A 16,736-nucleotide genomic window follows, 5' to 3' on the forward strand; every position below is an offset into this window, starting at 1 on the left:
CTTTTTCTTGCAGTGGGGAGTTAAATTTTCCAATTCATTGGAAGTATTCTTGTTGCCCAAATGCTTTGCAGCATATATGACCATCGCTTCTTTGTCGTTTTTTTTCTTTTCTCAGATGACCCTAAGACTGTTGTTGCAAATCTGACAGTAAGTATGAGATTTCCAGGCAAAATACTGGAAACAGAAAAAAAGAGGGATTTTATTGAAAAGTAAAAGATTTCATACGACATATTGTATTGTTTTTCTTCTTCTTTTTTGTAATAGTGTAAGAAACCAGAGCAGCACTTTAAGCCGTACTTGAAACAACACCTGCCCAAGAGACTGCACTACGCCAACAATCGGCGTATTGAAGCCATTCACCTGCTGGTGGAGAGGAAGTGGCACGTTGCCAGGTACACGCTGGACGCTTTCTGTCTGTGCAAAATAACACTAGGACTAGGGTTGCCAACTCCCTAAAAATAAATAAGAGACTCCTCATCTGCAGGGCCGGCCAACCCGATTGCCTTCACCCTTCCTGGCGTAGTGAATTTTTTTAGGCCCTTTTTTTGCGACGGAAACGATTTTTTTAACTATTTGACTCGAACCTGAATTGAATTAGATCCATATTTTTGAATATCATGAACACATGGAAAACAAATTATTATCCAGCAATTCACTTTAATACAAAATAACAAAATGAACTGAATAAAATATGTATCTTTCTTAAACCTGTCCTGCTTAACTTAAAATTGTATAAATTAATATAAAACAATAGAAAGAAAGCAGAACATCCATTCTGTAATAGTGCACATTTTTAATGCAATAACAAAAGTGCAAACAGAAAGTGTGTAGAAAACTTGTAAACATATTTGAGCCTCAAAGGCCATGACTGTAGCTACAGTTGGAGTAAAATAGAACAAAATAACTTATGAACTCAACAGCTCAATGCCATTTTCCATTGGCATTTTATGACTATTTTTTGACTCTCCCAGTTATACGGGACAAAGTGCGTTTCTTTTCAGCTCAATACGGGACACGTACTTTAGTTTATAAATACGGGACGGTTAGCAACCCTAACTAGCACCGATTCTTACGGTAGACCTGTCTGGCTATATTGTATTTTATCTTGTGCTGATGTTCCAGAACCCAACAAAATACTTAATTATTTCCGTACAAAATTACAAAATAGCAACAACATTGCGAAAAAAATGAATATCAATATAAATGTAAAGAAATGAAGACACACTTTTATTTAAACTTCGTCCGCAGGACAATCCTTTATTTAGTTTAGTGATAGTTCTTACTTGCTGTTGTCTCGCTCTGTTTTCTGCTATTTGTATAATTAATTAAAGCGGCACACCAGCATAAAAGAATGGGACCCTCCCACCTATGAGGTGTACAGCGTGGAAAGGAATCGTGAGAGTACAGTTCCCTGTGATGCTCCTGGACTGCTGTCCTGGTCATAAACAAAAAATCCTGCCTTGAAGTCGGACCAAGCGTCAAGACTTTTGTCTGCCTTCAAGTTTTGCTTCGTGTATTTCCCCGGAGTAGAAATTAAGTACATATAAATATCAGGAAACTCGATTCGTGGCCAAATATTAATGTCCATGGACCACTGGTTCTTGGTAACTGTACCAAATATTAATGTCCATGGACCACTGGTTCTTGGTGTAACTGTACCAAATATTAATGTCCATGGACCACTGGTTCTTGGTAACTGTACCAAATATTAATGTCCATGGACCACTGGTTCTTGGTAACTGTACCAAATATTAATGTTCATGGACCACTGGTTCTTGGGGTAACTGTACCAAATATTAATGTTCATGGACCACTGGTTCTTGGGGTAACTGTACCAAATATTAATGTCCATGGACCACTGGTTCTTTGTAACTGTACCAAATATTAATGTCCATGGACCACTGGTTCTTGGTAACTGTACCAAATATTAATGTCCATGGACCACTGGTTCTTTGTAACTGTACCAAATATTAATGTCCATGGACCACTGGTTCTTGGTGTAACTGTACCAAATATTAATGTCCATGGACCACTGGTTCTTGGTAACTGTACCAAATATTAATGTTCATGGACCACTGGTTCTTGGTAACTGTACCAAATATTAATGTCCATGGACCACTGGTTCTTGGTAACTGTACCAAATATTAATGTCCATGGACCACTGGTTCTTGGTAACTGTACCAAATATTAATGTCCATGGACCACTGGTTCTTGGTAACTGTACCAAATATTAATGTCCATGGACCACTGGTTCTTGGTAACTGTACCAAATATTAATGTTCATGGACCACTGGTTCTTGGTGTAACTGTACCAAATATTAATGTCCATGGACCACTGGTTCTTGGTAACTGTACCAAATATTAATGTCCATGGACCACTGGTTCTTGGTAACTGTACCAAATATTAATGTCCATGGACCACTGGTTCTTGGTAACTGTACCAAATATTAATGTCCATGGACCACTGGTTCTTGGTAACTGTACCAAATATTAATGTCCATGGACCACTGGTTCTTGGTAACTGTACCAAATATTAATGTCCATGGACCACTGGTTCTTGGTAACTGTACCAAATATTAATGTCCATGGACCACTGGTTCTTGGGGTAACTGTACCAAATATTAATGTTCATGGACCACTGGTTCTTGGTAACTGTACCAAATATTAATGTCCATGGACCACTGGTTCTTGGTAACTGTACCAAATATTAATGTCCATGGACCACTGGTTCTTGGTAACTGTACCAAATATTAATGTCCATGGACCACTGGTTCTTGGTAACTGTACCAAATATTAATGTCCATGGACCACTGGTTCTTGGTAACTGTACCAAATATTAATGTCCATGGACCACTGGTTCTTGGTAACTGTACCAAATATTAATGTCCATGGACCACTGTTTCTTGGTAACTGTACCAAATATTAATGTCCATGGACCACTGGTTCTTGGTAACTGTACCAAATATTAATGTCCATGGACCACTGGTTCTTGGTAACTGTACCAAATATTAATGTTCATGGACCACTGGTTCTTGGTGTAACTGTACCAAATATTAATGTCCATGGACCACTGGTTCTTGGTGTAACTGTACCAAATATTAATGTCCATGGACCACTGGTTCTTGGTAACTGTACCAAATATTAATGTCCATGGACCACTGGTTCTTGGTAACTGTACTAAATATTAATGTCCATGGACCACTGGTTCTTGGTAACTGTACCAAATATTAATGTTCATGGACCACTGGTTCTTGGGGTAACTGTACCAAATATTAATGTTCATGGACCACTGGTTCTTGGTAACTGTACCAAATATTAATGTCCATGGACCACTGGTTCTTGGTAACTGTACCAAATATTAATGTTCATGGACCACTGGTTCTTGGGGTAACTGTACCAAATATTAATGTCCATGGACCACTGGTTCTTGGTAACTGTACCAAATATTAATGTCCATGGACCACTGGTTCTTGGTAACTGTACCAAATATTAATGTCCAACCATGGACCACTGGTTCTTGGTAACTGTACTAAATATTAATGTCCATGGACCACTGGTTCTTGGTAACTGTACCAAATATTAATGTCCATGGACCACTGGTTCTTGGTAACTGTACCAAATATTAATGTCCATGGACCACTGGTTCTTGGTAACTGTACTAAATATTAATGTCCATGGACCACTGGTTCTTGGTGTAACTGTACCAAATATTAATGTCCATGGACCACTGGTTCTTGGTAACTGTACCAAATGTTAATGTCCATGGACCACTGGTTCTTGGTAACTGTACTAAATATTAATGTCCATGGACCACTGGTTCTTGGTAACTGTACCAAATATTAATGTTCATGGACCACTGGTTCTTGGGGTAACTGTACCAAATATTAATGTTCATGGACCACTGGTTCTTGGTAACTGTACCAAATATTAATGTCCATGGACCACTGGTTCTTGGTAACTGTACCAAATATTAATGTTCATGGACCACTGGTTCTTGGGGTAACTGTACCAAATATTAATGTCCATGGACCACTGGTTCTTGGTAACTGTACCAAATATTAATGTCCATGGACCACTGGTTCTTGGTAACTGTACCAAATATTAATGTCCATGGACCACTGGTTCTTGGTAACTGTACTAAATATTAATGTCCATGGACCACTGGTTCTTGGTAACTGTACCAAATATTAATGTCCATGGACCACTGGTTCTTGGTAACTGTACTAAATATTAATGTCCATGGACCACTGGTTCTTGGTAACTGTACCAAATATTAATGTCCATGGACCACTGGTTCTTGGTAACTGTACCAAATATTAATGTCCATGGACCACTGGTTCTTGGTAACTGTACTAAATATTAATGTCCATGGACCACTGGTTCTTGGTAACTGTACCAAATATTAATGTCCATGGACCACTGGTTCTTGGGGTAACTGTACCAAATATTAATGTCCATGGACCACTTGGGGTAACTGTACGGGTCACTGTCAAGTCCAACTGACTTTAATTTAAGCTGATAATCAGCTGTTATCCCGTCTTCTCCACTAATTGCAGCTGTTTTTGCCACTCAGTTAGAGTAAGGGGGCAGGGAAGTGGGGAAGTGATACATTACAAAACTGAAAATAAAATAGTCCATAGTTTAATCAGTGGCACAACACCCAAGAAACCATTGAAATAATTGTTTGAATTTCATTGCAGGAAAGTCCCCGAAGGGAGGAGACATTGTGGCTTTTTGGGAGACCACGGCTATGACAACAAGATAAACAGTATGCAGGTATTCTTCTTAAAATGCAACTGGCTTTTGTCTCCATCTCTGCATCGGTACGACATAAACTGTCTGGTATTAGAACCCTAATCTGAACCACTGATGATAAGCCAAGTGATCATGTGTGCACATTTCCTAATCACCACAAGCATTTTGACAAAGACATCATCCTCTTTCTTTCACATTGCATCAATGTTCACTTTCATATAATACTTTAAACATACAACTTTAGTGAGGTTTCATTTCATTTCATTTATTTATTTAGCACAATCTTTTTTTAAAACAGTGCATGGAGGGAACGAAGCCCGAGGGGCTTGTACCACTCCCATCAACAACTGTGACGAAATAACAAAGATAATGTACAACAAATTAAAGAAAATTATAAATATAAACTTAAAAGAGAACATGGATACGAGGTCTGGATTACAAAAAAGATAAAGACATTGAAGGTTAAGACAGAATAAGAGGTTTTTTTAATAACTTTCTGAAGGAGGTAAAAGATAATGTTGACTTCAGCGACACATTCAAGTCATTCCAGAGTTTCGGATCTAAATGTAATATTAAATTGATGACCAGATGTTTGACAGAAGGGTAAATGTCTAGTTGGATATGAATTAAAATCAGATGAAAAAGTAAAAAACTGCTGGAAAGTGACAGGAAGATCTTGTTTTCTATTGATAAACTTATGCACAAACAAGCATGAGTGAAAAACATTAAGTTTATGAATGGATAATAGTGAATATTTCATAAAAAGAGGTGCAGATGGTTTGTGTCGACCAGACTGAGAGATCGTTCTTAAAAATCTTTTTGGGATTATCAGTAATTTGTTGAGAAAAGTTGGATAAATTGCAGTCCAGACAATATTGCAGTAATTCATATATGGAAATAGGAAACTGTAAATCAGAGTGAAGTGAGCAGGCAATTCCACCCGTACGCCTGGATCTACAGTATTCCAGCAAGTTCAGTCCTCAAGACCGGCAGATTCTGATCCGCTGCAGACGTTGCTGTACTTGGTATCTGCTGCCTGAAGCCAAAGTCTACATTTAATAATTCAGCAGCTGCCTGCATGTGCAGGCCTGGAGCCTTTATTAAAACCGCGTGTGACAAATGTTATTTCCAGGCTGTTTTCACGTGTGTGCACACTGAGGCCCTGTGCATGTCAGGGTGATCCGCAGTTGCACTGATGCAACGTGGACAAAGTCAGCAGTTGAATGGTGACGTTGATCCATTTCAGCTTACAGTACCAGTGCACAAGTGTGGACGTTGCTTTTAAGAGGCAAAAGTTTTGACTTTTATAGATATCTGCAGATGCGTAGCCACTTTGAAGAAAATATTAAAAATAAAACTGACCCCATAGTTAAGATATTGGTGCAAAAAAAGCTGACTCCACTGAATGTATTAGAGAGAAATGGGAAAAGGAGGGTCATTTTTCAATAACAAATGAGGATTGGCTTGAAATATGTACATTTCAATGGAAATGCACAAGTTCCTACATATGGCGTGGGTTTGGGTGGAAATGTCTGATACGATTCTTTATCACACCAAAACAAAAAGCATATATGGATGAGAGTAGTACTCGATGTTGGAGACAGTCGGGCTTCAGGGAGCGAACCATGGCATGTTTTCTGGGAATGTCCAGTGATACAACCCTTTTGGAAAGAACTTCACAGGACACTGAAACGTATATTTAATGCTGATCTGACTTACACTGCAAAAACTCAAAATCTTAACAAGAATAGTTGTCTTATTTCTAGTTAAAATGTCTCATTTTTAGTCAAAAAGAAATCTCACAAGATTTTTTTGCTTGTAATGAGAAGATACATCTTGTTCCACTGTCAGATTTTTCTACTTATTTCAAGTGAAAATTTACTTGAAACAGGTGGAAATTGTAAAATAACAAGTTATTTTTCTGGTAATGACTCTTGTTTTAAGTGTAATGAGATTTTTTGACTAAAAATTAGACATTTTAACTAGAAATAAGAAAAAAAATTCCTAGTAAGATTTTGAGTTTTTGCAGTGTACCAGTTCTCAGGTGTATAAAGTACTTGAAAAAAGTAACTATAAGTAAAAGTAAAAATACCATAACTGAAAAAAGACTTTGGTAAAAGTTAAAGTCACCCATAAGAAAATTACTTGAGTAAAAGTCTTAAAGTAGCTCACATTAAATGTACAACCAAAAATGATCCTTCCCTTGTTTTTTTATTTTACTTTCAGGTAAATGAAATGTGGTATAGAATACAACACCAAAAATTAACCGTCTTTCTTGCAAAATATAATTCTTTGATTATTTTAATTTGTAATGAGTAACGAGGTGGCAAATGTCGAAGTAACGAAGTAAAAGTATATTTTTTAACTTTTAAATGTAGTGAAGTAAAAGTCCTGATTAAAAAAAAAACGCAAGTAAAGTACAAATCCTCAAAAAAACTACTTAAGTAGTGTAATGAAGTACAATCATGTTATTTTTCTTCTGTATGGAGGTTTTATGTTTATAGTCTGTCTCTCCCAGATTGCATAGAGTTCTTTGTAGTTTTTGTTTTTTCTTTCTTTTTTTCCTTTTCTTATCTCTTAATGTGTTTACTTAAAATGAAAAAAACTGGATGGCGGATAAGAATATTACTGCTTTTACTTTGTGATATGTGCTGCCATACCTAAGTAAAGAATAAAAAAGAAAGAGGTAAAAGTTGTATGTTAATGTATCTATTATTTAATATTTTGTCAGCACTGAGGAATAGGAATGTTTTCTTTGATCTATCTTTAAAATTGTGTGACACGTCTCCTCAATTGTCACTTTCAGACTATTTTCTTGGGCTATGGACCTACATTTAAATTCAAGACAAAAGTTCCAGCCTTTGAAAACATTGAGCTTTATAATGTCATGTGTGGTAAGACATATTTTCACGTCCGTATGAAGAGTGGGTGTGCATGTTCAGAGCCGGCCCAACGCATAAGCAGCCGTGACCACTAGGGGGCCCCCAAGAGTTAAAAAAATAAATATATATTTTTATGTATGAGTCATGATTTAAATATTATCAAGGGTATGTTATTGTACAAAAACACAATAATTAATATTATTACAAAATGTCTGTTTTTGTACATTTGAATTTATCCTTATATGGAGAACATATTGAGGAGGTTCTGTTTATCTAAGTTGAGTGATTTTAATTATAGTTCTAGTTTTTGTAGTACTTTGTTGTTGCACTTAATTGTTGTTGTTCCACTTCGAATTGTTGTTGCACATTGCTGTTGCAGTTTATTTAAAACCAAAAATAAAGTAGATAACATGTTTACAGTAAATGATTTATAAATGATCTATTTGATTATTTTGTTTCTTTTAGTAGGCCTACACTGTAGATGACACTCAGTATCACACTTAGTACTATATCACTTTAAATATTAAGTGTAAATCAACCCCAGGCTGCTCTTGTAGCTGAATTAGCCCCATTTCAGATTAAAAACCATAGATGGGTAAAAACCTGCCAGGCTGACAGTAAGATGATGGAAACAACACTGCTGCAACTGTGCAGCTCTCTGACCTTTGACCTGTTGCTTCTCTGTGTGGCCAGTAGGGGCAGTTGCTGACTTTTATCAATATTCATTGAAAGATTTTTCTGCAAGTTTGTTAATCTGTTGTTGCTTCCATGGTCTTAATCACTGAGGATTACAATCTAACTCCAACAAAAAGTTCTTAAATCTAATTTTACAAGTGTATTTGTAATGACAGGGAAGAACATGAAATAGGTTTATAGTGGGTGTGTGAATGATCAATAATCAGTATTATTGGCAGTAATAGAGGGCCCCAAAATCACATTTTGCTTGGGGCCCATGGAGGCTTGGGCCGGCCCTGCATGTGTTTGATGTCACATAAATGAATCTTGTTCTTCTTATAAATCCCATGGTGTTTATGTGACGTCTTCCATTCCCTCTTGGATCTGACTCCCAGCTGATTTGTCCTGCCCTCAGATCTTCTGGGTCTGAAACCGGCCCCGAACAACGGCACCCACGGCAGCCTGAACCACCTGCTGAACCCCGCTCCCTTCAGACCCGCCATGCCGGAGGAGGTTTCCAGGCCCACAGCCTCCAGTCTCGTTCCCATGGTAACGGATGACCTGGGCTGCAGCTGCGATGAAAAGGTCAGCCGTGATTCTTCAGACCTACTGTAGGTCCAGTTTCTGTGATACTTCAGACCTACCTGTAGGTCCAGTTTCTGTGATACTTCAGACCTACTGTAGGTCCAGTTTCTGATTCTTCAGACCTACCTGTAGGTCCAGTTTCTGTGATTCTTCAGACCTACCTGTAGGTCCAGTTTCTGTGATTCTTCAGACCTACAGTAGGTCCAGTTTCTGATTCTTCAGACCTACTGTAGGTCCAGTTTCTGATTCTTCAGACCTACAGTAGGTCCAGTTTCTGATTCTTCAGACCTACCTGTAGGTCCAGTTTCTGTGATTCTTCAGACCTACCTGTAGGTCCAGTTTCTGTGATTCTTCAGACCTACCTGTAGGTCCAGTTTCTGTGATTCTTCAGACCTACTGTAGGTCCAGTTTCTGTGATTCTTCAGACCTACCTGTAGGTCCAGTTTCTGTGATTCTTCAGACCTACTGTAGGTCCAGTTTCTGATTCTTCAGACCTACTGTAGGTCCAGTTTCTGTGATTCTTCAGACCTACTGTAGGTCCAGTTTCTGTGATTCTTCAGACCTACTGTAGGTCCAGTTTCTGTGATTCTTCAGACCTACTGTAGGTCCAGTTTCTGTGATTCTTCAGACCTACTGTAGGTCCAGTTTCTGTGATTCTTCAGACCTACTGTAGGTCCAGTTTCTGTGATTCTTCAGGCCTACCTGTAGGTCCAGTTTCTGTGATACTTCAGACCTACTGTAGGTCCAGTTTCTGATTCTTCAGACCTACTGTAGGTCCAGTTTCTGTGATTCTTCAGACCTACTGTAGGTCCAGTTTCTGTGATACTTCAGACCTACCAGTAGGTCCAGTTTCTGATTCTTCAGACCTACAGTAGGTCCAGTTTCTGAGATACTTCAGACCTACCTGTAGGTCCAGTTTCTGATTCTTCAGACCTACCTGTAGATCCAGTTTGCTGCTGAAGTGAGTTCTAGTTTTGAACAGCTCTGCTCACAGATTAGTAACATCACTGAAACCAAAGCGCTCCTGGGGCCTCATTTATAAAGCTTGCGTGCGCAAAAAACAAAGTTTTAAAGATGCGCACGCCACCTTCTACGCAAAGGTTGGGATTTTAAAAAAAAACAAACGGGAAAATGTGCACATCTTTACGCAAACTTTGATCCTAGCGCACAAACATTTTGAAGATATGGGGAACTGGCAAGGCAGGCGGTGAGGTGGTGAAATGAAGCCAGATTCATGTCATACTTTTAATGTCATCACATATCAGACTTGTAATATAATAGCGCTGATCGTGTCCCTCTGTGTTTGAAGCTCAGCGTCAGTCAGGACTCTGGTGCTGCTGCAGCCGCGGCGCAGGACACGCCGTACCGGTGTTGTGCCAAAAAGTGATTGCCTGCCAAAATCTGATTTCTCCCCTGAAAATTGGTCTTTTCACCTGCTAAAAAATGATTGAAGGCCAAATACAGTAAATGAAAAGTTGTTTCTGCCTAAATATGACTTGATCTCATTCTTGAGCTTCATAATCTGAAAATCTGACGTTTCAGCGCTATCGCTCAACGGACTGCTGTGCGCGCTCCCGCGGCCACAAATCAGATTCTGGCAGGCAATCACTTTTTGGCACGACACCTGTCATATGACACCGGGCCACTCTTCTCTTGGCCTCCACCTTCAGAACACGCTTCTTTTTTATTTCTGCCACAGATCTGTCCGTGGCACTCACGGCGTTTAGCGCAGCAACGACGTGCTGCCACTCACGCGCTTTATTTTTGTTAGTGATGCCACTACTGTGACCACCAAATAATGTGGTTTTCCTGCCTCCACCTCATCCACAACATCTCCATCTCAGTCTCCGTGAAATTTAGTGGCACGGTGGCTCGACACATCTCATTCATCCTGACGCGCAGCAGAAACAGACTGCAGGAAGCCGCTGCGCATGCTCAGCAGGCTCATTTATATGCAAATACAGTCATGAACTACTTTGCATTGCCCATTTATGGTGTGAAGTGGGCGTGTAGAGGGCGGGATATGAAGCGAATTCACCTGCGCAACCTTCCAGCTGGACTGTGATTTATAAAGAGAACATTGCGTGCAAGTGTGCGTGCACACAGTTTTATAAATCAGTTTTGTGCCCGCCACTTTCAGCTTTTGAGCGCACGTACACTTTTAGTATGAATCCTACGCACTTTTATAAATGAGGCCCCTTTTATTATAATAAAATAAATATATATGATATATTAAAAGATATATATATATATAAAAACCTAAGGCATATACATATATATATATATATATATATATATATATATATATATATATATATATATATATATATATATATATATATATATATATATATATATATATTTAATATGCCTTAGGTTTTTAGCAACACGGTATTAACCATTAATATATACGCAGACAAAAAATAAATAAATAAATTGAAACTAACTTGTTTCGTCAGTAAAAAGAGCTCTTTTGATACTCTTTTGATGTTATAAGGTAAAATTTGATGGAAACCAATGACTGAAGGATTTACTTTTCATTTTGTTGTGTTTTGTACACTATTTGCTACTTCAGTGCACTTTTACAGAGATGTGTTGACATGGCCCCGTCATCTATGATTATATCTGTTTGTTTGTATCTCCCTGTAAGGCTTCCTTCTGCTGAGCTGAAACCAGCTCTGCTTTTATTTACTCAATTATTCAATCAAAATCTCTTCAACTGTATAACAAAGCAACATTCTGTCATTTCATGTCCACGTTTCAAACAGAATCTGCATGTGTTAATGTTGCTTAAACTGGGGGGAAGCGGAGAAAGCGCCGGCCTGAACTGTTTGACCTGATCTCAACTGTTGTTTGTGATTCCCTTGTAAATCGATGGCAAGAGATTGTTTCAAATTCTGATCTTTTTGCAGTTGCGTGTAAAAAGTAGGGGCCAGAGAGGTTTGAAAGTGGCCCTTGTGCGAGGCTATAACCTGGAGTCACTCTGGCTCTGTCTCTTACAGAACAAAGTGGAGGAGCTAAATCAACGATTGAGGCAAGCTATCGATGGTCAGTGTTCCCAGAGTTACTGAAAATACCTGTTATAAGTGTTCCTTCTCAGACATAATTGATCAGACTAAAAAAAAACTAAAGAAAAGCCGCGTTTCATCGAGAAAAGTAAAATGACACACATTGGCCGGGTTTCCCAGATCAGTTAAGAAGCCCTTAACAGCAGAAGGCTTCTTTCAACCCTTCTTAAGGAGCCTGTGAAAGAAAAACGTGTTTCCCAGAGTCGCTCTTAGCTGAAGAATCTCTTTAATTAAGAAGGAAATGCAAGATGCCGCTGACCAACTCTTTACACCCTTCCTAGTGAACAAAGACTCACAGATCCAGCCGCGTCAGGCAAATCAATATTACACCAAGCAATGAGATATTAAAACAATGCACACCGCACAAATTTTGATCTATTTTATACTTTAGATTTATATTGTTTAGCATTCATTGGTGCTAGCAAAGGGGAAAAAAAAGGAAAATAACGAATAACAAGTGTGTTCCTGTATATGCTTTATGCATTACGCACAAATAAAATGATCATCATGACTATCATTTATCACACGTGTGAGATACCATGGCTGCTATACAGCATATTCTCGCCGTGCGCGAAGCAGAACGGTTTATATGAACGCATTCGTGCGTCAGGACTTCAGTCCCCTGGACGTGCTGTCGGACAGGGCTGTCCAGATGAGGTACCGGCTTCCACGGGCTGAGATACAACGCCTCATCACGGTGGTGTCTCCACATATCCGGAGGGCAACCCGGTGCAATTTGGCCCTGAGCCCGGAGGTCCAGTTACTGGCTGCACTGTGTTTTTACGCAGTGGGGAGCTTCCTGGAGGTGGTGGGGGACGGCACCGGACTGAGCAAGGCGTCGGTGTCAGGGAGTGTGGCAGCCGTGACACCGATCCTCCTGCGCCATGCCCGAGCGCACATCAAGATGCCCAGCACAAGGGAGGAGATCCGCCAGGTCCACCAAGGATTCCACGCCATGGCTGGGATCCCCCGGGTGATTGGCGTTGAGGATGGCATCTTGATCCCCATCCTCAATCCCTCCTTGGTGGACCCGTGCTGGATTGGGAGGAAGCACTTTTCTGCCATCAACACGCAGGTGGTGGTGGACCACGAGGGCCTGATAACGGACATCGTTGCCAGGTGGCCGGGAGGCACCCATGACAGCTACGTGTTTGTCAACTCGGCTGTGGGGCAGAAGGTTGCTAGGGGAGAGTTTGGCTGGAGCTTCCTCCTCGGGGACAGCGGCTACCCTCTCCGCAGCTACCTGGTGACCCCTGTGACCAACCCGGCAACACCAGCGGAGGAGAGGTTTAATGAGGCCCACATAGACACCAGGACCCACATCGAATGGATGTTTGGCAGGTGGAAGTCACGGTTCCGTTGTATCCATCGTTCATCGGGGGGCTGCGCCTGTCACCTGCCAAGAGTTGTGGCGTCATCGTAGTCACCGCCATGCTCCACAACATGGCTGTGCGCGCTGGGGCAGATGAGCCACCCCCTTGGATGAGGTCCGGACGATGGTCCGGACGATGCCCGAGCAGCACTCCACCGAGCCGGTGTCCAGAGAAGACAGGAGCTCATCGACCTGTTTTTCTGATTTCACTTCCCTTTCACCAGTCACCAAGCAGTCACCTGAGCACCAACCAACTCCCCTAATCCCCAAACAATAAAAAAAAAACTCCAGCAATAAACCCACTATCACCACACCACCCATATCAACTGTCTAAAAACTTCTAAACTCCAACCACTAACTTTCAAGAATACTTTATTGCTGCAATGTTTCAGTGCTTTGAAGGTGTAGCATTGAACATTAAAGCAAAGTATTCTTGAAAGTGTCCGGGAGTTTACATGTGTTTTTGGCTGGAAGAGGGGCATGTGTCATGCGTAAAGTGTACATTACGCACACACACACTCCAGGGAGTAAATCAATAAAATGGTCAATTCACAGGGACCCTCTGTGTAGTTTTGAAACCCCTATGAATCACACAACACAATAATGAAAAGAGAACCAAGTTTATTTCAAGCATGAATATGTAACATGTCAGGAAATAAATCTATATGATCATGACAATTCACAGGGGCCCTCTGGGGGGTCGCCCTCTGGAGGGTCGCCCTCTGGAGCGTCGCCCTCTGGAGAGTCGCCCTCTGGAGAGTCGCCCTCTGGAGAGTCGCCCTCTGGAGCGTCGCCCTCTCGAGGGTCGCCCTCTGGAGAGTCGCCCTCTGGAGAGTCGCCCTCTGGAGAGTCGCCCTCTGGAGCGTCGCCCTCTGGAGCGTGGCCCTCTGGAGGGTCGCCCTCTGGAGCATCGCCCTCTGGAGGGTCGCCCTCTGGAGAGTCCCCCTTCTGGAGAGTCGCCCTCGGGAGAGTCGCCCTCGGGAGAGTCGCCCTCTGGAGCGTCGCCCTCTGGAGGGTCGCCCTCTGGAGAGTCGCCCTCTGGAGGGTCGCCCTCTGGAGGGTTTGCCCTCTGGAGTGTCGCCCTCTGGATCGTGGCCCTCTGGAGGGTCGCCCTCTGGAGTGTCGCCCTCTGGAGCGTGGCCCTCTGGAGGGTCGCCCTCTGGAGGGTTTGCCCTCTGGAGAGTCACCCTCTGGAGCGTCGCCTTCTGGAGGGTCGGCTGTACTGCGCCTCGGGAAGTGGCATCTGTCTCCGCTGAAGCTCCAATTTCTCCCTCTTGATGTCCACCATCTGCTGCTGGAGGGCAGTGGACCTCTCGAGGTGGCCCTCCATACGCCGCAGCACTCTGAGCTTCTCCCTCTCCAGATCCACGCAGAGATGCAGGGTGTCGCGCTGTTGCCACACTTCATCGACCAGGATGCCCATCTCCTCAGCAGTGAATGCTGGTGACCGCTTGGCCCGCTGCTTCTTGACTTCTGCCATTCTGTCTTAATGTGTGCACCTACCCACAGGTCATTTTATATCCTCAGTAACTGATTGATGTGTGTAAATGGATGTGATTGCTACTTGGATACACCTGTCACCTATATGTGTGGTGACAGGGAATTAGTGCATTGAGGAGCAGTGCTGCGTGTCTCCACACACCCGCTGTGTGTCTCCAAACATCCGCAAATACAACGTTGATGAATGCAAGATTCTGCTTAATAGTGAAAAAGGTCAAGAAGCTAAATAAACTTCAGAATATTTTTTTGAGGTGAAGGATTCTGTTTTACTAGTCAGGAGGATACAATGCGGTCCTATGTGCTGATCGTTAAGTTAATTTGTCCTTTCGTCCATCTTTCACATTTAATAAAAACAATACAATTCCTCATTATTCTCTTACCAAGACTACTTCTTATTTAGTTGCAGTCTTGTTTTCATCATGAAAAGGGTCATAAAAGTATATTTATCATCTTAATTTTTCATTATAACACACATAACGCACAGGCAGCAGGGAATTAGTGCATTAGGTAGCAGTGCTGTGTGTGAAAATGCGCTGATAGTGATCGGTGATCAATTTGCCTGGCATTGATTGATTTAGTTTCAGAACCGCGGTGGTGGACAGCTCCTCCAAAGAGCTTCTTAAAGAGAGATCTTAAGAGCGGTCCTAAGAACAGTCCTAAGAACGGTGTTAAGAAGTCATCTGGGAAACACCCGTATCTTAGGACCCCTTCTTAGTTGAACCCTTCAGGGTCGGATCTGGGAAACCCGGCCATTGCCTGTTATTTTATCTTATCTCAACTGAAACTACAGCATGGTTCATACTGTACTGACATGTCACAGTGGTGGTTTTTAGTTTCCAATATTGCTGTTTATTCATGTTAGTATGACATCCGTAAACAAGTCAGTGCTCAGTGCTTGGTCCATTTGTCTGCTTTGTGTGTCAGACAGCAGAAACCTGCCGTACGGTCGCCCTGCTGTTCTCTTCCGCACCAAATACTCCGTACTCCGTCACGGCGACTACATCAGCGGCTACAGTGAAACTCTCTCCATGCCGCTCTGGACGTCGTTCACCGTCAGCAGACAGGTACCCATCACTCTGGACCAGCGGGGCTGGATAACACATCTGGGCTCAGATTTATTATATATTGATCTGTTTTTTTGTTTTTGACCATGTATTCTGACTGCCACAGATGCAAAAAGAATTTCCGAAAGGACAATAAATTGAAACTAACTAACTAACTAACTAACTAACTAACTAACTAACTAACTAACTAACTAACTAACTAACTAACTAACTAACTAACTAACTAACTCACTCACTCACTCACTCACTCACTCACTCACTCACTCACTCACTCACTCACTCACTCACTCACTCACTCACTCACTCACTCACTCACTCACTCACTCACTCACTCACTCACTCACTCACTCACTCACTCACTCACTCACTCACTCACTCACTCACTCACTCACTCACTCACTCACTAACTCTAAACCGAGTCTGAACCAGAAGACACAGAGAATCAGAGTATCCCATGATTCCTTGCATGATTCCACACTTGTAGTTGCCACTACAGTGTTGTCCTCACGTGTTTACATGGACATCGGTGGACATCGGTGTCAGAGAGCTCGCCTGATAACTGCACAAAGACATTTTAGTTTGTTTTGATGTTGCAACCAGATGACTTCATGAGAGGACACCAAACTGACACATACAAATGATGTGCCAATAAATACAGAAATAGAAGCCAACAGAGCGTCCCAGTATAATAAAAACGAATATCCTTAGCTTCATCTTTTGTAATGTGCGTGCATCACTGTGCATCACTGTACACCTCATGGTGAACGGTCTGCTCCTCATGCCAAAAAAAAATACAAATAGAGACAGTCAAAATTTAGATGATTACCTGCAAGAA

General features: G+C 41.6%; 1 protein-coding gene across 1 annotated transcript in view; it reads left to right on the top strand.

Annotated features, from left to right (window-relative positions):
* Positions 1-16,736, top strand: part of LOC133424401 (ectonucleotide pyrophosphatase/phosphodiesterase family member 2-like) — a 66,874-nt gene that overhangs the window by 43,791 nt on the left and 6,347 nt on the right. The window contains exons 13-19 of the mRNA XM_061714974.1: positions 116-147; positions 265-392; positions 4,701-4,776; positions 7,562-7,649; positions 8,728-8,897; positions 11,810-11,945; positions 15,762-15,901. Of these exons, the coding sequence (XP_061570958.1) occupies positions 116-147; positions 265-392; positions 4,701-4,776; positions 7,562-7,649; positions 8,728-8,897; positions 11,810-11,945; positions 15,762-15,901 (770 nt within the window). The remainder of the gene's footprint in view (positions 1-115; positions 148-264; positions 393-4,700; positions 4,777-7,561; positions 7,650-8,727; positions 8,898-11,809; positions 11,946-15,761; positions 15,902-16,736) is intronic.

This window comes from Cololabis saira, chromosome 3 (genome assembly GCF_033807715.1).
Source record: "Cololabis saira isolate AMF1-May2022 chromosome 3, fColSai1.1, whole genome shotgun sequence".
Lineage (NCBI taxonomy): Eukaryota > Metazoa > Chordata > Actinopteri > Beloniformes > Belonidae > Cololabis > Cololabis saira.